Source organism: Polyodon spathula, chromosome 22 (genome assembly GCF_017654505.1).
Source record: "Polyodon spathula isolate WHYD16114869_AA chromosome 22, ASM1765450v1, whole genome shotgun sequence".
Classification (NCBI taxonomy): Eukaryota; Metazoa; Chordata; class Actinopteri; order Acipenseriformes; family Polyodontidae; genus Polyodon; species Polyodon spathula.
In genome coordinates, this window is record NC_054555.1 from 19,084,531 (window position 1) to 19,110,646 (window position 26,116).

Consider the following 26,116-nt stretch of genomic DNA (forward strand, 5'->3'; position numbering starts at 1 on the left):
TGCTTGACATACTTGAGGAAGGTGGAAGAAGCGTCCTGTCTTGAACCACTGGTGTTCCTCAGAATATTCTTCCTGGAGGATCCGCCGTCAGGAAACAGATCATTGACAATGGATTTTGTCTAAACGTATTTGTAATGCTGTCAGATTCCCCCCACACTTTATGTACAATGTACACTTTCACCTTCACACATAAGTAAAACAGGAGGTGTCTGTTGTCCCTGTACACTTCCCCATTTGAAAATCAAATGCTACTAAAGCTGTCTTTGCTATACTGCGAGTTTGGTACAATAACAGTGATTTTTGAAAATTCCCCCATTATGTTTTATATTGAAAACACATTTGCTAAAACATGCATTTCTTTCAGAACTGCACATTTGAGCCCAATGTAGTTAATGGGAGGGCAAAATAGGGAATATTTCTGGAATTATTTTGTAAATAATAATAAATCATTTTTAATATTGTAAAAAAAAAAAAAAAAAAAAAAAGAGGTGACTAAATGTACTGTTACCAGTTTCTAAAGCAGCTTCATTCTTACAGTAGTGAAATAAATCCTATTGCTGAAAGAATACAGGAATACCATTGATTAATTCATGCATATTTTATTCAAGAGTAAAAAAAGTGTTTTCTTCCCATAGGGCATGCTTACAATGTCTGTGTTTAAGAAGTCATATGTGAAAACTTAGGTCCAGAAAAAATACAAGAAAAATTGCCACAAGTTAAAGTTCAATGAAATTCCTTTTGAAGTAAACACATTTGGACAAAACAAGGATCATAAAAGAGTGGAAGAAAATGAACAGTAAGCTTAAAATTGTTTAAAGTGAGGCACAACAGTGTGCCTAAATCTGTGTTGCATTTTAATAAACCATGCGATCATGCATTGGCAGCCAAAAATGTTGCTTTTCACTGAATATGTTCATTCACGCCTATTGAATACTCCTGTACAGGAACGCAACATAAAAATACAAGTTAGAATAAACAGTTTAAAAGAACTTCAATAATACAGCAAAAAAAAAAAAAAAAAAAAAAAAAAAAAAAAAAAACTTAAAACAGAATTTTACAAAGAGAAGATAAATATAAAGCAGGAAAAAATTCAGAATTACCATATTGAAACACAGCACAAAGATAATTGCACATATCAATAAGAAATGTAACCGCATGCATAGATGCGTTCTATAGATGCGTTCTATAGATTCTGTACAAATTATTATTATTATTATTATTATTATTATTATTATTATTATTATTGTTATTTTAACGGTATGGTCAATCGGTCTGCAAAACATACTGTATGCATTTTTAATTATAGGCAAGTGATAAATGAACAAGTAGTCTATATTGTGCAGGGAGCAACAGAAGATAAATTGAATTATTTGCTGATTCTTAGCAACATTATTGACAGTGGCTTATTAAAAGGATTATCAGCCTTCCAGCAGAGTAGACAAATTGGGGGCAGAGAAATTGTTTTACAAAACATCATTTTCAGGTAAGATTCATTGTAAATCAAAATTGTACACATTTTTTTTTATATAAGACTTAAACATTTTTTTTTTTTTTAGTAACACTAGTAGCAAAACATTTTTAAACAGCAAGATAATTTGTAGAAGATGTTTTATGAACTCAAACTTTGCTTAACATTTAAAATATAAGGTGCCAAAATACGGTTAATGCACCCACAAATGCATCCTTATGAAGCCTTTACTGAAGTACATAAAAGGACAAAATCATTCCCGTATTTCTTAGGGATTGAAGAGAATGCTGCTGCATTGCGGACTGCTGCCTGAATGCATTTTTTGCTGGAATTTGTTCCCTTTTTTTTCCTAAAAGCGGTAAACGTCACCTCTAAGTAGTTAGCGCATATTCTGTCTTCAAAGCAATAGACCTTCAGCTCTCTAAAATTGGCTCTTGAGAAGTCTAATTTCAGTTGAAGCAGAATATTGCTTTGGAGATAAGAGGCTTCAATGTGTTGGTAGAGTTGGTGGGGATGTGAAGTGGTCTCACTGTACATTACTGTTGTCATCTGTCCCGTTGGACTCCGACATGTTCATCTTTCCCATCGAATGGCCCACATTGTTTACTGCGTCCTTCCTGGGAGGCATCCTCTCGTTGACACGGTCCAAGCCCTTTGCTTCCGCGAAACTGTTGATCTTGTGCTGGGGGGAGAATCCTCTGACTGCTTCAGGAAAGAGCAAAATGAGAAGACAGGCATGTCAGTAAGTACACAAGTACAGCTTGTAGTGTTAAAACATCACCATGACCTCTATCCATGTTCAGGGACATGTAAATCCACCTTAGAAACTGGAAGTCTTGTGACTGTACTTTCAGATAGGCGGAGGTGCAGCTGTGGTTGCAATCCCTTTTAATAAAGTTTCCCATAGTAAAAGCATTGCAAAGTGTAATTAAGCATGTTAAAACATAGGCTAGTATTGATAAGCATGTAAAACCCAGGGAGGTATGGAAAACAATGCATAGACAACTGCTAAATTACCATACAAATGTACTTTGGTAAACTTGTATAAAGCCCATTAATATATCAATTACATCTTAGAAGATTAATAAAGCAGTTAAAAAAAATTCCAAGCTGAACATGAATCTTTTAAATAAGGAAAATGTGTTTAGAGTAGGCATAGAACGACTGCTAATTTGACAGGCGAATACCTGAAGTAAAAATAGTCCGATAGGTCAGCTAGTTTTTTGCTTTTCCGTCCTCCCTTTCCATTACTCCGAAAATTAAAAATCTTCAGGTCATATTCTTCCATTTTTTTAAATAAAACAATTGTGTAGCTTTCATTTTTAAATTAGGAATATGTAAATAAAATATGTGTAACTGATGTGACCTGTACAAATGTTTGTATCCTAGCAACGCGCTGATGTTGGCTACCTACTGTACTCTCATCACTACTTAATTAATGTTTTAACCCTGTAGTGCCCAGGGCATGTTCCTCTTCCTATTTATGCCTATTTTCTTAATGTCAAATATATTGGACACCGGGCAGCAAAGGGCAACAGTATCACAAATTACAGGAGCAAGAAAAAATAATTTACTAAATCTTTGTAAATCATGGACCTTATTTTCAAACCATTCCCTATATTCTAATTAACTCCTATTTTAAAAAAAAAAGCTCATGTTACAAAATGAGGTACAAGATGTGTATATTAGAGAACTTGAAAAATAAAACTTAGTTGCTTGGTTGTAATTTTGAAAACTAAACAGGTAAGATAACGAAAGGCTGGAGGAAATGTTTTGTAAATATGCTCCTGTGAGTTTGAACAGCATTAGCACAGAAACAGGTCAATATGCTCCCAATGGCACTGGAACAATTTTTAAAGTGGAGGTGCTGAAAGCCTTTGAACAAAACTGTAACCCCTGTATATGATGGAAGCCATGCAAAGCCAGGGGGTGCTGCCACACCCCCAGCACCCCTAGTTCCAGTGCCCTTGTATGCTCCTGTCTGTGTGCACAGGACTTGCATGTTCAGCACTAGCACAGAAACAGGTAAATACGCTCCTGTGAGTTTGCACAGGACTTGCATGTTCAGCACTAGCACAGAAACAGGTAAAGGACATCACTTCAGACATTGCACACAGTCTTACCTTCACCATCCTCGGGTGGCTCAATGGCCTCAATAGCTTCAATTGTAGCTGTGAAAGAAACAGACATGTGAGGGGGTTTCAGAAACATGACATTGTAGCTTTAAATGAAGTCAGTGGCTATAGGAAATATTCACCCCCCCTTGGGCGTTTCCACAGTTTGTTGTGTACCTGAAATTTTGATGCATTTAAATGGGATTTTTTTCCTTTGATTTACACAACCTACTCAACACTATCAATGTGTGAAAAATGTAGGGGTGAAAAAACAAACCAATCAAAAATAAAAAAAAATTGAAAAGTCTTCATTAGATAAGTATTCACCCCCTTTGCTATGACACTCCTAAATAAACTCTGTGCAACCAATTGCCTTCAGAATTCACACAATAAGATAAATTGAGTCCCTCTGTGTGCAATAAAAGTGGTTCACATGATTTCAGATTAAATACATCTGTGTCTGTATGGTCACACAGTTGGGTAGTGCATTCAAAGCAAAGATGCTACCATGAAGACCAAGGAGCTTTCAAAACAACTCCAGAATAAAGTTGTGGAAAGGCACAGATCAGGGGAGGGCTATAAAAAGACTTCAAACGCATTGAATATCTCTTGGAGCACAGTCAAGTCGATCATTAAGAAGTGGAAGGTATACGGCACCACCCCGAATATGCTTAAAGCAGGCTGTCCTCTCAAACTGAGCAGCTGTGTAAGAAGGGCATTGATCAGAGAAGCCACCAAGAGGCCAATGACAATTCTGAAAGACCTACAGCGTTCAATGGCTGAGATGGGAGAAACTGTCCATGTGTCAATAATAGCTGAGGTACTCCACAAATCTGGCCTGTATGGACAAGTGGCAAGAAGGAAGCCATTTCTGAAAAAAGCCCACGTAAAATTCCGCTTGGAATTTGCAAAAAGGCATGTGGCAAAAGATTATGTGGTCCGATGAAACAAAAATTGAACTATTTGGCCTAAATGCAAAGCGTTATGTCTAAAACAAAAATTGAACTACTTGGCCTAAATGCAAAGTGTTATGTCTGGCACAAACCCAACACAGCACATCACACAGGTAACACCATTCCTACTGTGAAGCATGGTGGTAGCAACATCATGCTATGGGGATGTTTTTCATTGGCAGGAACTTCGAAGCTTGTCAGGGTAGAGGACAAAATGGATGGAGCTAAATACAGGCAAATCATTGAGGAAAACCAGCTTCAGTTTGCAAAAGACCTAAGACTGGAACAGAAATTCACCTTTCAGCAGGACAATGAACACAGCCAGAGAGACACTGGAGTGTCTTAAAATCAAGAAATTGAATGTCCTAGAGTGGCCCAGTCAAAGCCCAAACTTGAATCCGATTGAGAATATGTGGCAACACTGAAGATTGCTGTCCACCAACGATTTCCATCCAACTTGACAGAGCTTGAACAATTTTGACAAGAAGAATGGGAGAATATTGCACAAACCAGATGTGCAAACCTGGTAGAGACTTACCCCAAAAGATCCACAGCTGTAATTGCTGCCAAAGGTGGTTCTACCAAGTATTGACTCAGGGGGGTGAATACTTATCTAACCAATACATTTCAGGGGTTTTTTGCTTTTCATTAACTGTTGTTTCACAATAAAAATTATCTTGCCTTTTCAAAAAGTTGAGTAGATTGTGTAAATCAAAGGAAAAAACTCAAATTTAAATGCATCAAGATTTCAGGCTGTAACACAACAAACTTTGAAAACATCCAAGGGGGGTGAATACTTACCATAGGCACTATAGCTATAGTGGCTCTCAAAAGTATTCACCCCCCCTTGGACTTTTCCACATTTTATTGTTACAACATGGAATCAAAATGGATTTAATTAGGAGTTTTTGCCACTGATCAACACAAAAAAAGTCCATAATGTCAAAGTGAAAAATAAAATCTACAAATTGTTCTAAATTAATTACAAATATAGAACAGAAAATAATTGATTGCATAAGTATTCACCCCATTTGCTATGACACACCTAAATAAGCTCTGGTGCAACCAATTGTCTTTAGAAGTCACATAATTAGTTGAATGAAGTTCACCTTTGTGCAATTAAGGTGTTTCACATGATTTCAGGTTAAATACACTTGTCTCTGGGAGGTCCGATAGTTGGTTAGTACATTTCCTAACAAAAACTACATCATGAAGACGAAGGAACAGTCAAAGCAAATCCAGAAAAAGGTTCTTCAAAAGCACCAATCAGGGGTAGGATATAAGAACATTTCCAAGGCATTTCCCGGAGCACAGTAAAGTCCATTATTAAGAATTGGAGATAATATGGCACAGCTGTGAATCTGTCTAGAACAGGCCGTCCTCAAAAACTGAGTATCCGGGCTAGAAGGGCACTAGTCAGGGAGGCCACCAAGACGCCTATGGAAACTCTAAAGGAGCTACAGTCTTCCACGGCTGAGCTGGGAGACACTGTGCATACGGCAACAATAGCTCAGGTGCTTCAAAAAACTGGCATTACGCGAGAGTGGCAAAAAGAAAGCCATCGTTGAAAAAACTCACATCAAATCTCTGCTAGAGTTTGCCTGAAGGCATGTGGGAGACTCTGAGACCAAGTGGAAGAAGATTCTATGGTCTGATGAAACCAAAATAGAGCTTTTTGGCCTCAACGCTAAGTGCTATGTTTGGCATAAGCCTAACATCGCACATCATCCTGAGAACACCATCCCTACCATGAAGCATGGTGGTAACAGCATCATGCTATGGGGATGCTTCTCTGCGTCAGGGCCTGGAAAGCTTGTGAAGATAGAGGGCAAAATGGATGCAGCAAAGTACAGAGAAATCCTGGAGGAAAACCTGCTGAAGTCTGCAAGAGACCTGGGACTTGGGAGAAGATTCATCTTCCAGCAGGACAATGACACCAAACATACAGCCAAAGCCACAGTGGAATGGCTTAAAAACAATAAGGTCAATGTACTGGAGTGGCCCAGTCAAAGCCCGGCCCTTAATCCAGTTGAGAATATGTGGAAAGAGTTTAAAAATGCTGTTCACCAAAGGTCCCCATCCAATTTGACGGAGCTGGAGCAATTTTGCAAAGAAAAATGGGCAAAAATTGCAGTGTCCAGATGTGCAAAGCTGGTAGAGACTTATCCAAACAGATTCATGGCTGTAATTGCTGCCAAAGGTGTCTCTACCAAATATTGACTCAAGGGGGTGAATATTTATGCAATCAATTATTTTCTGTTTTGTACTTGTAATTAATTTAGAAAGATTTTTTGAAAATTTGTAGATTTTATTTTTCACTTTGACATTATGAACTTTTTCATGTTGATCAGTGGCAAAAACTCCTAATTAAATCAATTTTGATTCCATGTTGTAACACAATAAAATGTGGAAAAATCCAAGGGGGTGAATACTTTTGAGAGCCACTGTATAGGAAACAGGCTACATCAATGTTTAATGGAATAATCTACAAACGCATGCCTGGTAGCAAGAATGATAGAATGCTAATGAGGAACCAACTTTAGAGCCTGCAACTGAAGTAAAAAGCTTTGTAAAACTCTTAAGGGGTGAGAATCAAAGCTTTCAACCCCATTCATCTACCTCGTATTAGTATTACAGTCACATCATCCCCTTTCAAATCAATTTTCTTACCTTGTTTTTTTACTGTTCCCTCTATAAAGAAAACTGCTTGCTTTTTCCTGGTACCTTATCACATCCTGTGTCAGCCATGGTATACCACTCAGCCTGCCCCATGGCAGTGAAACAACAGGAAGTGGTAGAGTTCCAGAAAGCAGCCGTTTAGACCTTGCAATTTGCATATCCCTCATTAAGAAACACTTCTTGTTCTTATTGTCTACTTAGATTTCATTTCCTTTACTGCAGATGAGTTTTAGTGAAAACATGGCCTCTCTTCGGTTCAGGCTTCAGCAGGCTTCAGACTCTCTCGTGGTCAAAGTTAGCCAATGTTTCTTGTTTCTTTGGTTCAGGCTTCAGCAGGCTTCAGACTCCCTCTTGTGGTCAACGTTAGCCAATGTTTCTTGTTTCTTTTTAAATGTTTCCATTGACAACAGTGTAAATGTTTTCATTCATGGGGTTTCCATGCAAGTTTTTTTTTTAACTCGAGACATTTATACAAGAAAAATGTCTCTTGTAAAATGCTCTTTTGGGTTTCCGTTCGCACAGTTTATTTCACTTGAGTAAACCAGGCTTTTCACCCAACTTCATGCAAAGGAATGGGAAAGGTGGGGGCTGATGTGTAAATTTGCTGCATAAAGTTACATTTTGTGAAAATGTGGTTTCCATTCGCAGAGGATTGGTACATGAGTGAATGTAAGCTGCTGTAATAAAGCAGAACACCTTGTGCCGGTTGGTTAATAATGTGTTTTACTGATCTTGCCCAAATTGTTTTTCAAATGTCATTAGTGGGGTGTCATGTTGTTAGTAGTGAATATTGTTTCAGCTCATCTATCTTACGACTCATTAATTAAAAATAAAGTTGGAGGTATAATATGAAACTGACCAACAGGTATTGCAGATCACCATAGCTGAAAACTGACACAGACGTTATATATACTGTCCGGACGGCTGACCACTGCTGAGGAAGCATTTAACACCACGCTTGGGTAAATACGGGTAGTGGGCACTTGAAAGGGAGGTTGCGGATTGTGACAAAGTGCCCGCCCCTGTGTATATTATCTGTTATGTTGCGTGTGGTTTGTTAAATGTTGATGTATAGTCATTGGTACACTGGATATAAACGGGTCTGTGTAACACGAGTGTTTAAAATGTATATTTGTATTTAGGCACGAGGATTGCACAGCACTTCACGTGGAAGTAAAAAGTAATAAGTGAGCATGGGGAATTGCACTTTATTAATTCACGTGCAGTTGTACCGAGACTCCAATTGAATGATTGATTAGCACTCGAGTCTTGGTACAGCTGCATAAAAACAGCATGTTTTCACCCACTCGGGGTTGGGTGTTCGGTGAGTAGAGAACGGGAGAGAGAGTAGGAGAGTTTGAATTTCAATTACTATTGCATGCTGGTGGGACCAGCATGATACTTGTTTATTTAACTCACCGTGTTTGTTTGTCAATCTGCTCACCGTATTGTTGTTAAGTGTTAGTCCATTTTTGTTTGTATATTTATTTTAGCGTAAAGTGTCGTGTCCTGTTTCTGTTTGTTTGTTAAACCCTTTTATTTTACAATAAACCGGCGCAAGCAAGCGCCATCATCATTTCACCATTCATCCATCCTGTCTGTGTGTATTCCTTTTCCTGGTTCTGATGCCGCCCACTTCAGCCATCTCTGTGACACGGATACTGGTGAAACGGATTGCAGTGCAGCATTATTTCGTTCCCAAAATTGCCACTGCCTGCTGTATACTGCACAAACTCTTGTCAACAGCAAAATTAGGTGTTCAGGAATCAGTGGCTGCCTGTGAGACAGACAGGGAAGGCTACCAGTGTTGCCAAGTCTCACACGCAAAAAAAAAAAAAAAAAAAAAAAAAAGCGACACTGCCTTTCAAAACAAGCCCAAAACAAGCAAATCCATAACAGAGTATGGGTGTTTATGCAAATTCCAACCAGCTACTCTCAAAACAAGCCCAATTCCACTTATTATAAGCAGACTTGGCAACTACGACGGTTACCTCAGCCGCCATTTTCAACTGGACAGAAGCGATCTGAAGAGTCTTGTGCTGTCAGAGATTCTCTCCTTTCTTTTAAGTTGTGTTGGATTTACTGTTGTGTTAAATATTAATGATGCAAACAAATAAAACACAGTCAATACGTTTATTTGACATTTTATTTGGGCAGTTCTGAGACTTGTTGGATGTTGTAGTGCTGTTTCGGGTGATCAAGCTGGATCATGGCATCCAGTTCATCAACTATATTTATTAACATGGAGGGAAGACACACGTTGTCTTTGGACATAGCTTTGGACATAGGTCGGCCAGAGTGTCCTCGGCTCACCGTGCACCTGCAACCACTGTGGTCTGTCCAGGCGCCTGCGGGCTTGCCTGTAAGCTGCCCAGAGCTGCATTGTCCTCCAACACTGTAGTTCTGAAGTGGCTGTATGGTGAGCCTGCAGTGTGTAAAGAAGTGGGTGGCTGACGGCACACACTTCAGAGGACAGCGTGTGGTCTTCGCCCCTCCCAAGTCAGTGCAGGGGTGGTAGAGGTGAGCTGAGCCTAAAAATAATTGGACATTCTAAATTGGGAGAAAATAATAAAATAAAAATAATTGCAGACAACTAAATAATAAAAAAGCCCTTGTTCTCACATTGTCTGGTTGTATGATTTGAAAAAAGTAACTTCTTCACTCACCATTCTCTAGGGTTTGCTTGCCTCCAGAAAGTACCCCACTAGGAAGCATTCCAGTCGGAGTCAGACCTTTTAGTGTCAAAACATTCTCGCTCTCCTCTCTGTGGAACACAGTTCACATGATAGGGTTAGCAGCTTCAGAGACACTCCAGAGGTCATACTTGTTGCTTATTATTTGTGTTATTGACTGAAATACATTTATGTTATAGCAGTAACATACACATGTATAGTCTCTCATCAACAAAAATCTCACAAATCCCTTTTTTCAGGTTTTATTTTTATTCCTGTCACAATGTCCTGTGCCAAAAGAGGCAGATTCCCTCAGCGGAGCAGACACACACATCTCTATAGATCCCCTCAACTGTCCTTATAGAGGTCTTAAAAATAACAGTGACAAATGTGTCAACAGCTTGCTTTTTGTTGTGGACATTAACCTTGCAGAGGTGTGAACAGCACTAGTTACAGCAGCTCATATAGAAAAGGAAAAAGTAAAATGTGGAAAATATGAGAAGAGCATAAAAGCTCTCAGTTTTTATACCTGCCATTTCAACTCAGCAGTGTCTTCTGGGTCAAAGCATATTAGTGGCTGAAAGCATGTCGGTCAATGGGATTGGCTGATTGGTTATTGGCATGAAAGAAGCTAGAGAGGGGTGGGTTCAATGATCCAGGAAGTACAAGACAGTCTAAAAGCATGGCTTGTAAACAGAGCTCTCTTTCACATGTAGTACACAGTATCATGTTCTGAAATGAAAATGGATGTTTGTCATAACGTCTTTCAAAACTGAACATTGGAGACCTTTAAAACGAATAGATGCATAGCAGAGAATATTTTGCTAGCTACAATTAATTTAAGTGGGAAGAATGTTGTGATATACAGTAGTAGTGTTGCTGTGTTCATTCCAAATGCTCTTTCAATACTAGCGTTATTGATTGCTGCTGACTGATATACTGTACATACATGTTGTTTGAAATCGTGTTGCCTGGAGAGGGGCTACAATCTGAGTGCTCCCATGGTGGTACCCATACATTTTATACAACAAATATTGTAAACAGTGGGAGTGGTCTACAGTGAAACACCCCTGTAGCGTTAGTCATTGCACTTCAAGTTTATTTGATTGTTTCTAACTCTCCTGTACTTACAGTACTTACCTCAAGACTGAAAACATTTTGGCCATCTTGCCAATGGCTCGTATCTTGTTCCTGATCACTTCCTTTCGAGCAGCAGCAGCATTGGCTAAGAAAAGGAAACAAAAATCTTACTTCTGATATTCATCAGTCTCACATTGCAGGTGGAATCACAGGATTCAATCTGGATTTCTAACAGACAGTGTTGTGTGATGCACAGTTGTTATGAATTCTGACCCCTGTTGGTGAGATGAGGTTAAAAGCTTTAGAACCATGAATGCAAACAAGCCTCTGCCCTGTTACATTGGTACCCTGATCCAGATCTCGTAGATTGGCTGCAGAGGTTAACAGGAGGAGTGTCATGGGCAGTTTTGTGAGGATAAAGGGGGAGGAGTGTAATGGGCAGTGTTGACAGGTTAAAGGTGGAAGAGTGTAATGGGCAGTGTTGACAGGTTAAAGGGGGAGGAGTGTAATGGGCAGTGCTGACAGGTTAAAGGTGGAAGAGTGTAATGGGCAGTGTTGACAGGTTAAAGGGGGAGGAGTGTAATGGGCAGTGTTGACAGGTTAAAGGGGGAGGAGTGTAATGGGCAGTGCTGACAGGTTAAAGGCGGAGGAGTGTAATGGGCAGTGTTGACAGGTTAAAGGTGGAAGAGTGTAATGGGCAGTGTTGACAGGTTAAAGGTGGAAGAGTGTAATGGGCAGTGTTGACAGGTTAAAGGGGGAGGAGTGTAATGGGCAGTGTTGACAGGTTAAAGGGGGAGGAGTGTAATGGGCAGTGTTGACAGGTTAAAGGTGGAGGAGTGTAATGGGCAGTGTTGACAGGTTAAAGGGGGAGGAGTGTAATGGGCAGTGTTGACAGGTTAAAGGGGGAGGAGTGTAATGGGCAGTGTTGACAGGTTAAAGGGGGAGGAGTGTAATGGGCAGTGTTGACAGGTTAAAGGGGGAGGAGTGTAATGGGCAGTGTTGACAGGTTAAAGGGGGAGGAGTGTAATGGGCAGTGTTGACAGGTTAAAGGCAGAGGAGTGTAATGGGCAGTGTTGACAGGTTAAAGGCGGAGGAGTGTAATGGGCAGTGTTGACAGGTTAAAGGGGGAGGAGTGTAATGGGCAGTGTTGACAGGTTAAAGGGGGAGGAGTGTAATGGGCAGTGTTGACAGGTTAAAGGGGGAGGAGTGTAATGGGCAGTGTTGACAGGTTAAAGGGGGAGGAGTGTAATGGGCAGTGTTGACAGGTTAAAGGGGGAGGAGTGTAATGGGCAGTGTTGACAGGTTAAAGGGGGAGGAGTGTAATGGGCAGTGTTGACAGGTTAAAGGGGGAGGAGTGTAATGGGCAGTGTTGACAGGTTAAAGGGGGAGGAGTGTAATGGGCAGTGTTGACAGGTTAAAGGGGGAGGAGTGTAATGGGCAGTGTTGACAGGTTAAAGGGGGAGGAGTGTAATGGGCAGTGTTGACAGGTTAAAGGGGGAGGAGTGTAATGGGCAGTGTTGACAGGTTAAAGGGGGAGGAGTGTAATGGGCAGTGTTGACAGGTTAAAGGTGGAAGAGTGTAATGGGCAGTGTTGACAGGTTAAAGGCAGAGGAGTGTAATGGGCAGTGCTGACAGGTTAAAGGGGGAGGAGTGTAATGGGCAGTGTTGACAGGTTTTATATCAATATGAATTTTGAATTGTATATACGACTGATAAATGTTAGGACAGAGTTTTATGTCAATATTAATTTTGAATGGTATATACTATTGATAAATGTTAGGATAGATTTTTATATCAATATGACTTTTGAATGAATGACAATATCAATTATAACAAAATCTTAAGTACAAAAGCAGCTCTGCAATGTAAAAACAACAATATATGTAACATGATTTTTCTATTAACAAATAACTCATTGCATAACACTTCTGAAATGATCAGTGTCTTAGATGAGCCTCCATTATGCCCCAATAATATATATTCCTACTTCAGTTTTAAAATTATTTTACATCAAATTTGTAATATTATCAAGAAGACATATGTTATTCTATGGGTCTAAGACTGAGTTGACTTTCTTTAAAATAGTAAACAGTAAACAATGACCCACATCTGAATCCAAGCAAACATTACTCAGTTTAGTCACCAATATGTCATATAAATTAGGGTCTCAATAACTGAAAATAAAAACAAATAAAACAATCATTAATTAAGACTTTTAAAATAGTATTTGAATACATTATGAACTTAAACCAAATATCAATTAAATGCTAAGAGCTTCTACTCTAATTGGATGATTCATTATGACAACTAAATCAAAAGAACGGTCATTATTAAAGTGCAATATTAAGCCCCCATTTGAGTGTTTGTGGCAAAGTGGACGAGTCAGAACAGGTGCAGGAGTGAGGCAGTGTGTAATTAAACAGCCAGAGCCTTGTAATCCAGTTTGGAAAAGTGATCTTTATTTTTATTCCAGGTCCGGTGACCAAAACAATAATCCCCCGGCAATATACAACAATGTGTACTGCACGGGGTAAATAATAACGGGATTGCAGTCCCAACTAATAACACAATATCTGACTCACAATAATAGATACATGGTCACAAGTCCTGGGTGCATGTAGTAGTGCTCATGGTGGGTGATACAGGTTATTTAGTGACTGTTGGTGAAGTGTCGATCTGGCTTAGTGATGGCCCTAGGCAGTAGCTCCAGACCTGCGCTAGCTGTTTGGTAATGTGCAAGACAAGACAAGACCATTACAAGACAAGACCAAACAAACAAAACACTCACTGTACTTTTATGAATAGGAACGGGGTCTCTCACAGTCTTTCTCGGTTTATTTACACAAATCAAAACGAAGGAAGAGGCAACCGCCTTTTCAATCTACAGCTGCCACGTCATTTCCCTTCTGGGTCAATGCGTTATTGCAACAGAGTCTTGCCCTCTCGCTACTTAGCGCCCTCACAGGTTTGGAGGGTGATTTACAACCAAGAATCATTGTATTTGTGTCACAGGGTTCTTACCATCAAAGATTTCATCACCGTCGTTCATGAGCTCATCATCGGAGCAGATATTTAACACATTCACCAGCATCTCTGTAACTGCAAAGGAATGAAAGTGTGTTAGCATTAGGGAGGCCAGCTAGCTCTACAATTACACGATACTTTAACAGAGGCCAGGTTTGGGTGTGCAACCTTTTTCAACTCCTCTCTCTAAACCACCAACAAATTGATTTCAATTGACATATAAAGGGAGTGTGAACTGTCACTAAATGAAGTGAACTGTTTTACTTACTAGTTACTAAAAGCACATACCTGTCCAGCAATCAGACCTGTGCAGTATGCTGATTTGCTCATTTAACCCATGGGTCCACTTTCCATTTATTTCATATTTCTGCCTGCTTCATACATTCCCACCCAATGGTTAAATGAGAAGTGCATGGGTGAGTGTAAAGTTATCTGTAATAACTGTACAATACTATTTGATCAATATTTTTACCATATCAAATTTCAAGCAATCCCATTTGAATCAATGCTGTTATGGTGCTTTCAGGATAGAACCGCTGCCGCAGCAATTCAAAAATTCAGTCTATTTAATGAGTCATTATAACCAGAGATCATCATTTTAGATGAACAGGTTTGCTTTCTTTCAAAATTGCACACTTGAATAGATTTCCATGGCATGGAATGAATCACTTTAAAAGTAGAGATACTATGATGTTTAGTGAGCAAGGCATGTGAGTGGGGTAGAGCAGGCAACAAGCAACCCCAGAGGTACTGAGGAATTATTTTGAACACTTATACTTTAGGAATGGAAAGTTCAGATCCACATACTTTTTTCCCCAACAAATGGCAAGGACCAAGTAAAGACATCCATGAAGTTTGGAAGCCAGTAGGGATGAGGGGAGCAGTTGAACTGTCGAATATTCATGACATTGTTTTCATACTTCAATACTGCAGCTGAAAACAAACATTAGAAACAGGAATCAGTAAGACTCTGCACTTGGTGTAAACTGGGTATTGTCTGCTGCTAAATCCCTACATGTCTGAAATAACAGCAAACAGTGACATTAATACAAGGATCTGCATTTCAATTTATGAATACGTTATTTAGTTCAGCATTGTGACCAAGCGAAGCTCATCTTTTTATTTTGCATTGAGAGCAGTGGCTCTGGGTGCTGTAGTAATTTAGAAATATACTTTGTATTGCTGGACAACAGTATAGAATTATGAATCGTGAAATGACATGTACATCTTCCACTGGGTATAGCACTGACTCGAATATATATATTATAGTTTTTTCATCACATATACTTTTTAGACTAATTTTGATTGCCCTTTGTTAGGAACAACAGGCTCCAGAATGCATTGCATTTCAGTCAGTCCCCTGCCTAAAATACATTTGGTGAATTTGAATTTAGTTGCACTGGTATAATCCCATTAAACAATTGATAAACAGTGTTTGACAGTCGTTCCATTTTGTAATTTGCCATCTTGTCAGGTGATCGTCACTATTGCAGTGTGGCAGCACTTATTAATGCAATTAAGCACTTTGTGTCAGCCAAATATTGCACTGTATTGAAATTCAAAACCATAATAAACACACAAAAAATAAAAATAAGAGGAGGTCAACCGACCCATAAATGCACGTCCAGTTCTAGCAGCTGATTTATCTCAAAACATTGTCAGGTTGGGTCGCAAAGATCCAGGTGATTCAGCCTCAACAACATGACTAGGTAGGTACTGCAGCCCATTCCATAGCCTCACCACTCTATGTGTGAAGAACTGTCTCCTTCCCTCTGTCCTAAGTCTACCTCTACTTCATTTCCAAATGTATCCTCTGGTCTTAGTTTCTGTCTTGTACTTAAGGAATTGATTAGGGTGACCTATGTGAACTCCTCTGAAGATGTTAAAAGACTTCAATTCTATTATTATTATTATTATTATTATTAAGAAGAAGAAGAAGAAGAAGAAGAAGAAGAAGAAGAAGAAGAAGAAGAAGAAGAAGAAGAAGAAATTAGACAATTAACAGATACTTTTATCCAAAGTGACTCACAGAGACTAGGGAATGAATTATGCATCATAACTGCTGCTGCAGAGTCACTTACACCTCGGTTTTATACCTCATCTAAGACAGCTAAATAAATGAAGTTCTTCTTCATATCTCAGTCCTTTAGACCCGGGATTAGTCTGGTTGCTCCATGTTAGACTCTCTCCAGGGCCACAATGTCCCTTTGGTACCTTGGTGACCAGAATTGGAACAGACTAATACCAATATGTTCCATATTAAATGTGTAACCCTCAGCTCCTCCTTAAAAAGCAGCTTCATTTATTAGAGGATCAGTTAAATAATTAAAATGCCACATGAGGGTTTTTATTCTGCTGCGCTCTCTCTCGCTGCCTTGGATTCTGTGCTCTCTGCCCAAATAAAGTGAAATTTCAATTAATCTCTGGTGAGATTTCTGAGTTACAACAGAGGCTCTGTTCTGAATGAAAAATTGAGTCACACATAGTAACTGAGGATTATAGTCAATCTTGTCAGAATTCTACTTTTTACCAAGTGGAATTACATCAACATAATTGTTTTGAAACTTGAAATTGAGAACAGCAAAAGTTTAAATCCAAACTTCAAGAGAATGTGATATTTCAGTAAATGCTCCTGTACCAAATTACCTTCAATGGCAATGGAGTGGCTGGTTTGCTAAGGAAGGCCAAATTGTCTGCCTACTTGGTTTATCGTTTTTATTGTACTTCAGAATATATGATTCATGGATAAGGCACCTATATGGCACTGCAGTGTTTGTGTACTGAGACAAAAGGACAGTGACGATATGTAGGGGTCAATATGATCAGCCTTTACCTTTATAAGCCATCTGGAGAGCTTAGATCATTTTACAGCAACAGGAGTAATCCCTGGGTAGCCATGGTGGCCCAGAGTGATTCCCCATGTACTGTAAAATGGTCTAAACCCAGCTGTGGTTTACAGGTAAACACCCTCATTCGTCAACTAGACAAATATTTGTCTAAAATCCTGACGAAGACATTAGCCCAGGTCTGTGTGTGTCAAAAAGTTTTATTCTTTTACCTCACATCATTGTCTTTTACTATAGAACCATGAAACACTCTATCATACAGTCTAAATGAAACTGTAAGAAATGAAATCCAGTGCATTGCACAAGTCCCTTTAAACACTCTCAACAACCCCTAACCCTTCACAACACCTAACACATCCGTTCAACAACCCCTAACCCTTCACAACACCTAATACATCCTCTCAACAACCCGTAACTCTTCACAACACCTAACACATCTCTCAACAACCCCTAACCCTTCACAACACCTAACACATCCGTTCAACAACCTGTAACTCTTCACAACACCTAACACGTCCTCTCAACAACCCATAACCCTTCACAACACCTAACACATCCTCTCAACAACACATAACCCTTTACAACACCTAACACATCCTCACAACAACCCCTAACCCTTCACAACACCTAACACATCCTGTCAACAACTTCTAACCCTTCACAACACCTAACATATCCTCTCAACAACCTCTCCTTCACAACACCTAACATATCCTCTCAACAACCTCTAACCCTTCACAACACCTAACACATCCTCACAACAACCCCTAACCCTTCAAAACACCTAACACATCCGTTCAACAACCGTAACTCTTCACAATACCTAACACATCCTCACAACAACCCCTAACCCTTCACAACACCTAACACATCCTCACAACAACTTCTAACCCTTCACAACACCTAACATATCCTCTCAACAACCTCTCCTTCACAACACCTAACATATCCTCTCAACAACCTCTAACCCTTCACAACACCTAACACATCCTCACAACAACCCCTAACCCTTCACAACACCTAACATAGCCTCTCAACAACCAAGCCCTGGGCCTCTAACACCCCACACTCCATGTCCACACTTACTGTCACATGTTTTGTTTAGATGACAATGTGTTTACATTTCCACAATCACCTTGCAGTTTTCCCCATTCTTTTCCCATGGTGATACTATGCTTAAACGATATGTACATGTTTTAAAATTGGCTTTACCACATCTCCCAGTGATTTTGGTCCCAAACAACAAGATGGGCCACATTTTGAAAATTATTTGGAAATACTTTCATTTTTCAGTTTTGTAATGTGTCTATTGTTCCACTAGATGGCAAACCAGTTTTACACAACCATACACATCCCTGTTATATAAATTCAAGCGGGCATGCAGCCCTGAAATCATTCCTGTTGCAATGAGAATATGCTTGTTGTATGCAGCCCTGAAATCATTCCTGTTGCAATGAGAATATGCTTGCTGTATGCAGCCCTGATATCATTACCGTTGCAATGAGAATATGCTTGCTGTATGCAGCCCTGAAATCATTCCTGTTGCAATGAGAATATGCTTGCTGTATGCAGCCCTGAAATCATTCCTGTTGCAATGAGAATATGCTTGCTGTATGCAGCCCTGAAATCATTCCTGTTGCAATGAAAATATGCTTGCTGTATGCAGCCCTGAAATCATTCCTGTTGCAATGAGAATATGCTTGCTGTATGCAGCCCTGAAATCATTCCTGTTGCAATGAGAATATGCTTGCTGTATGCAGCCCTGAAATCATTTCTGTTGCAATGAAAATATGCTTGCTGTATGCAGCCACTTTTTGCAGTTGCTAAGATGTGGAATGGATGAAAGTCATCTCAGACCTAGCAACGTAAGTGTTTAACCCTTTGAGTAGTACGAATGTACCTGTATGTAATTGAATTAATGGTCCCCAGGGAGTACGAATGTACTGGTACGTTCTCGAATTTTGAGCTTTGAACTTGAACTTTTAACTTGACTTACTGAGTCTACAAAACTGCTGATAATCTGATATTGCAACACTAGAAGTATGTAACACCTTGTATTGGTCTCTTGCGTCACTGGACAGATATTTACGGAATTACACACAACCCAGTATCAAAATGTCAACAATGTCTGAAAAACAGCGAAAAATGCTCTGTGGGAAAGAAGTACTAGAAATTATATTGAATTCCGATTCCGATTTAGATTATTCTACTGAATCAGGTGTTACTGAAAATATCAGTGAAGAATATTTACCTTCAACATCGAGTGGCCCAAGCTCAGACAACTTGGCAAGGATCAGTGAGCTACGATTCCTCACTGCCTTCACCCTAATAAATTGTTAATAGGCCTACAAACAAATGTGTTGATGTGAGGAGTGTAAATATGAAGAATTAAAAAACTCACTCCAGTGGGCCCAGCAAAACATTCTAACGCTCACTACTCAAACGGTTAATGAAGGAAAGCATCTTGAATAGTAGTACTGTCTATCTCTACACACACTTGGGTTTTAATGGCTTAATACTAACACTCTTAAACTCTATATTGACCCCACTTGGGTTTGCTGGACTTATTATGGTGACAGAGTGGTGACAGGTCGTGATAATGCAGAGTATGATGAGGTGAAGACCTCTCACTTGTAAATAGAGTGGAGACAGGCTGTGGTAATGCAGAGTGTGATAGGGTATTTAATTATTGTGTTAACCTATTTTGTACCAGTACTTGTTTGCATTCATTCCGATATTCTGGAGTATAAATGTGTTTAATTCCAGCGGCTACATCAACAACAGTATCATATTTATTGTCATATTTGTTTAGTTTTGGTATAAATGTTCAACAGTGTTATATATCAACTGGACCCAGCAAAGGGTTAAGGTTGGGTTTGATTTAAAATACTTACGTTTCCATGTTAGAATGTAGATGGAATGGAGTAAGATGGGGGCTTGATTGCTCTATTTCATTTTTCAATGTGTTTTAAATTCTGCAGGTCTGTACCAAAATAAGCACTATTTGCATGTGAGGGGTTTTCACCCTGTCACAATCCTCTATTTATTTCATGGTTCATATTTTCTTGGACGCTTTTTTCTTGCATCCCTTACAAGTTCAATCTAAATTAGTATTGTTGTGTCGTTTGATACATTGACATTAAGTTATACACAATATAGTTACATGTGCAGCAAGAACTAAATGCATCACTTCCAGTGGGGTAACCAAGCCAATACCATGGTGATAACCTTATTAACACGGTCAACGAAGAGTAACAAAGACTTGGCTTCTTCATTGGTTCAAAACAGCTCACACAACTTTTTCAGCCTTTTGATCATTTAAAAACAGGTCACATTTTTTTAATTGAAATCTACCCTTTAAAAATTGATGTTTTGTCAGTGTGGGCATGAACAGGTACTTCCATAAACAGGTCTATATTCTCACAGGGCGCTTGGTCAGCAGGGTGCACTGTAGCAGGGTGAATAGTGCCTGCTTCTGAACCTCCCTGACCCTGGGAGTGCTATAGCCTGCGGTGCAACACTCACTGAGAATCCCCTGGCACATGTTAGAATTTGTTATCTCTCCTGGTTGTATGTCATTTAAAAGTAATGGATTGCAACCGCAACTTAACTTATGTCCATATAAAACCAAGCACTTCACAATTATCAGTCACGTAATACACAATTAGTGGACTATCAGTTGACTGTTACTTTTCTTTTCTATTGATTGACTGTTCAGCACGACCCCTAGTCACCAAACAGTGTTTATATAACCCTGCAAACAGTGCCTGTCTTTTTGGATAGTAGTGTGGGTTACAGAAATGACCTGGAGACTGCAGGCGCTTTATTACAATCTCTGTGAAGTTTGTAATCAGGCTATAGTTTAGGCTGTAACACTCAACATCTTTCTCTTTTGGGCAGTAATTGTGGGTTGCTCAGCAATGAATAAATTACCAGAAAACAATAAGAGCATTCCAGCATTTCAACAACTACCTTGGATCTCCTGCAGCTGAGATGAGACTGTTCCCTGAGTTAATATCTCATCTCATTAGCTGCACAGTACAAGCACCCACTCACTGCAGTGCAGGGGGAGGAGTTGGGATCACTGCAGTGCAGGGGAAGGATTCGGGATAACTGCAGTGTGAGGAAGGAGCCGGAATCACTGCAGTGCTGGGGAGGAGTCGGAAAAACTGCAGTGCTGTGGAGAAGTCATTATCACTGCAGTGCTGGGGAGGAGTCGGGATCACTGCAGTGCAGGGGGAAGAGTCGGGATCACTGCAGTGTGGGGGAGGAGTTGGGATCACTGCAGTGTAGTGGAGGAGTTGGGATCGCTGCAGTGCAGGGGGAAGAGTCAGGATCACTGCAGTGTGGGGGAGGAGTTGGGATCACTGCAGTGTAGTGGAGGAGTTGGGATCGCTGCAGTGCAGGGGGAAGAGTCAGGATCACTGCAGTGTGGGGGAGGAGTCAGGATCACTGCAGTGCAAGGGGAGGAGTCGGGATCACTGCAGTGCAAGGGGAGAAGTTGGGATCACTGCAGTGCAGGGGGAACAGTCGGGATCTCCGCAGTGTGGGGGAGGAGTCGGGATCTCCGCAGTGTGGGGGAAGGAGTCGGGATCACTGCAGTGCAATGGGAGGAGTCAGGATCACTGCAGTGAAGGGGAGGAGTCAGGATCACTGCAGTGTAATGGGAGGAGTCAGGATCACTGCAGTGAAGGGGAGGAGTCAGGATCACTGCAGTTCAGGGGAGGAGTTGGGATCACTGCAATGCAAGGGGAGGAGTCAGGATCACTGCAGTGCAAAGGGAGGAGTTGGGATCACTGCAGTGCAGGGGGAACAGTCGGGATCACTGCAGTGTGGGGGAGGAGTCGGGATCACTGCAGTGTGGGGGAGGAGTCAGGATCACTGCAGTGCAAGGGGAGGAGTCAGGATCACTGCAGTGCAAGGGGAGGAGTCAGGATCACTGCAGTGAAGGGGAGGAGTCAGGATCACTGCAGTGAAGGGGAAGAGTCAGGATCACTGCAGTGTGGGGTAGGAGTCGGGATCACTGCAGTGTAGTGGAGAAGTTGGGATCACTGCAGTGCAGGGGGAAGAGTCGGGATCACTGCAGTGTGGGGGAGGAGTCAGGATCACTGCAATGCAAGGGGAGGAGTCGGGATCACTGCAGTGTGGGGGAGGAGTCGGGATCACTGCAGTGTAGTGGAGGAGTTGGGATCACTGCAGTGCAGGGAGAAGAGTCGGGATCACTGCAGTGTGGGGGAGGAGTTGGGATCACCGCAGTGAAAGGGGAGGAGTCGCGATCATTACAGTGCAAGGGGAGGAGCCGGGATCACTGCAGTGCAAGGGGAGGAGTTGGGATCACTGCAGTGCAGGGAGAACAGTCGGGATCACTGCAGTGTGGGGAAGAAGTCAGGATCACTGCAGTGCAAGGGGAGGAGTCGGGATCCCTGCAGTGCAATGTAACGGTTATGTAAACTAAATAATAATACAATTATTAACGATCCAGAGGGTTGTTTGTGTGTTCATTTCTTGTGCAGTGCATTATTACATTAAATTTTGTGTACAAGTTTATAAGCTTGTACATGAGTTTGGATTCGCAAGTAGTAATTTGGGTTTTAAAAACAACTTACAATTTTAGCAAAATATGGCTTTTTTTGCCAGTTCTTTTTTTGTTTTCTAAAACAATGTTTTTTAAACATTGTATAAAGTTAGATCAATATGCATTAAACCAGACAGTAAACACTAAGCCCCCTTTCTACCGCATTTAAGTTTTAAGCTCACGTAAATAAAAATCTATTGATTGACCCACCAAATAAGTATTGATACTTTGACCAAAACTGATTTCAGTTCTATTAGACAGTTTATTTTATTTTGACATTTCTCAGTGCTGGCAGGATGCAGACTGCTTATTTCTCTCCTTGTCTACTCCATTGTTTTTGCAAACTCGACAACTGCAGGTACTCTAGATCAGTAGTTCTCAAAATTTTTGGGCAGCGCCTCCTTCCTCTTGTCTGTGGTACTTGACGCCCCCACACTCAACACACACACACAAACAAACATATACTGGTAAAAAAAACAGTCCAACATGCCTGCAGGTTCCCTGTATGTCACTGCTGTTGTGTTTTTCCATCGTAATGAGCAAACTTAACACTATAAATTACAGTTTACCAATTGTGACCAACACTTACTACACAAGCCTGAAAGCTTCCAGTCAGAGGCACAGCACCATTTACACACTTTGACATGCATGGAGGTGCCAGCATAAAGCTTTGTTTTAAGTTACTATAAAAATAATATGATCTTTATATAGCACCTTTCATAGTGGACTACCATCATAAAGCAATTTACAGAGGTAGGCTGTGAACTGTATATTATATGCAGAGTCACTTACAATAGGATATTAATTTAACACCTCATCCACAGGATGAAGCGCAAGGAGGTTAGTGACTTGCTCAGGGTCACACAGCTAGTTGATCAGTAGCAGAGGTGGGATTTGAACTGGTAACGTTGTGGTTATAAGCCCCTGGACTTTAACCACTGGTCCACACTGCCTCCTATTAAACTGCTGGTATTAAATTTGGTTATAACATCTACAATGTAACTGAAGCAATTTGGAGAACAAAGAAGGCCGCCTAATATGGGGCGCCATGTGTAAAAAAAAATAAAATAAAAAGCATTAATTTTTTCACGTCTTTTTTACAGATTTAACTTAAATATTTAAATTTTCCACATTTAAATGCTAAATATTTATTTTAAAAATAAATATATATTTTCTTATTAAATATTTATTTTGAGAATCAAGATTTAGTTGACCTAAATATTTAACTAAATCTTAACTCTCTAAAAATTTAACAGCTAAATATTTAACTAAATCTCATTTTTTTACTAAAACAGTTTTATACAGTGCAAAATATGTTAACGTTTTATTTTATTTCTGGACTTTGCGATACCTGCACGATGTCTGCACTAATAGTTGTATTTTCAATGTATTGACAATAACAATCAACCATTTTGCTACAGACTTTCAACAAGTCTGACACAAACAATTTTGGCTGTTACTTAATTAAACCCTTCTAAAAAAATAAATAAATAAATAAAAAAAAAAGACAAAAATGCTTAACATAAAAAAAGAAAAGTCCTACTACAGTAGCAGACAGCTTACACTGCCTCTGGGTTTCTGATCGCATCATCAATTCCATTTTTTTAAATCCATTGATGGAAATGTCCAGTCTACTTTTAATATTTTCAAGCAATTATTGGCAATCCAATCAAATTAGTCAGTAAAGCCCAAACAGAGTGGAATCTTCTGTCAGAGACTCAAGTCGAGTCTTTTCTTGCAGGGACTTGAGTCGAGTCATTTGATGACAAAAACACTGGTTGTCAACGCGTGTTGGAGAGAGGAGAAAGACACAATTCATGGCTCCTTTGCACATTGTAACAAGTCAGCACGTTAAAAATACTGAAGGAACTTCATATAGGTGCACTCCACTTATAATGAGTCCTGTTAGAACAGAATTCTGTTTACAACGTATTGAGGAGGCATGTCCCTGCCAAAAAACAATTTTTTAATGGGGAATTACTCTGGTTAAAACTAGCTTGCTTATAACGTATATACCATTTAATACATACAGTTTTCCTGCTCCACACGTAGGTCTTTTGTGTTTAATATGTACAGTTTAATACATACAGTAACGTTTAATACGTACAGTTTAATGCATACAGTAACGTTTAATAGGTACAGTTTTCCTGTTCCACAGGTATGAGGTATGACACAGGCCCGGTTTTTGGGATGGAACCTCATAACAGTTTCGCGCTTCGAATGGTCCATGTCTGTCACATGAATATGTTGTCAAACAAGTGGAAAAGCGCGCAGGCATTTTTAACATTGTGATCAGAGATAGAAAGAGACTGAGATATCTGCTTTCAATTAAAATATAGCATAGTATTTTGCTGTACTAATATAACAAACTATGGGTTTTACATATAGACGGCCCCTGTTGTCATTTACGTCCTAAATTCTGGGCTGCTTTGTTTTTCAGATAATGTCCCATATTCTGGGCCGATCTGGTTTGCAGATAACGTCCCAAATTCACATTTTTGAGAAGGAACATTGTATTCCAAAAAAAGGACATTGGCTTATGTAATGTCCATCAATATATTGTAGCACTCAGGTTCTTTTGGGGACAGAAATGAGACTGCAACCATGAGTAGATGGCAATAATTAAATAATTGTAATTAAATAATCACAAAATAAAATCAAAAAGTGAGAAGACGGGACTGGGAGTTGAAAGTGAAAATAAATGACTGTAGTATTTTTTCTTTTACCCTACCCTTCCCAATCTTTTCCCTGCAATGCCTGGAGAAGCACACAACAAATGAAGAATTAGCAAGAAACAACAGGGAGATTCATTAGGTGTTTTAATTAAAAAGGTCGCAATATAAATCTGGTGATATGGAGCAATGAATCTGGTAGCAGGGGTCTCCAATCGGGTCGTGGCGGGCCGGTGTCCATCCTGTTTTTTGTTCCCTAAATTACTTAATTAAGTAACAAACGCATGCGCTAGGCTGAAAATTGCTACAGAGCACCTTTAATACATGTCAATAATGAATCCAGAAGCACTTATCCTTAGGTGGCACTATTGCCTTATGCTTAAAGCGATCACTTTTAGTGCATATTTCTGGAACAGAAGCACCTAGAACCACCATTTAAATGGTTCTAGACTCAGGGGACCAGCCTGAATGTAACATACCATAATGTAACATACCTTGCAGCAATTCTTTGCAAAAAAATATTTTCAGGGTGTTCAGCCTCATTCATGTCTATGGTAGGGTTAAAAAACACATTTCCATGCATATCTCTCGAACCTGGGCACGTAAAACCACCATTGAAAGTGATATAGACTCAGGGGAGTGCCTCAAACCACCTCCTAAAATGGTGCAGTAATTCACCCAAAAACTCGACTTCTGATGAAAAAATTAACTTTGCTGAGCCGTCCTGGCACCTACCTGGCCCTGCAACCAAAAAATCAAGTTCCTAATCTCCACAGAACCCGAGACACGCCCTGTCAAAAATGTCCAAAAACGACCCTCCTCGGGGTCATATCTCAATAACCCCGGGGTCTTGAACCCGGGTTGAACTTCCTAGGGTCATGTCTAGGGCCCCTCTTTCACAGGGAGCCATCTGTTTTCAAATAAGAACATAAGAACATAAGAAAGTTTACAAACGAGAGGAAGCCATTCGGCACATCTTGCTCCTTTGGTTGTTAGTAGCTTATTGATCCCAGAATCTCATCAAGCAGCTTCT

General features: G+C 40.0%; 1 protein-coding gene across 1 annotated transcript in view; it reads right to left on the minus strand.

Annotated features, from left to right (window-relative positions):
* Positions 1–1,046: 1,046 nt before the first annotated feature.
* Positions 1,047–26,116, minus strand: part of LOC121297616 (serine/threonine-protein phosphatase 2B catalytic subunit alpha isoform-like) — a 216,447-nt gene continuing 191,377 nt past the window's right edge. Inside the window, exons 9-14 of the mRNA XM_041224059.1 lie at positions 14,798–14,923; positions 13,988–14,065; positions 11,027–11,111; positions 9,881–9,978; positions 3,592–3,639; positions 1,047–2,173 (exon numbers count right to left, since the gene is read on the minus strand). Coding sequence (XP_041079993.1) covers positions 1,995–2,173; positions 3,592–3,639; positions 9,881–9,978; positions 11,027–11,111; positions 13,988–14,065; positions 14,798–14,923 — 614 coding nt within the window. The 3' untranslated portion in view covers positions 1,047–1,994. The remainder of the gene's footprint in view (positions 2,174–3,591; positions 3,640–9,880; positions 9,979–11,026; positions 11,112–13,987; positions 14,066–14,797; positions 14,924–26,116) is intronic.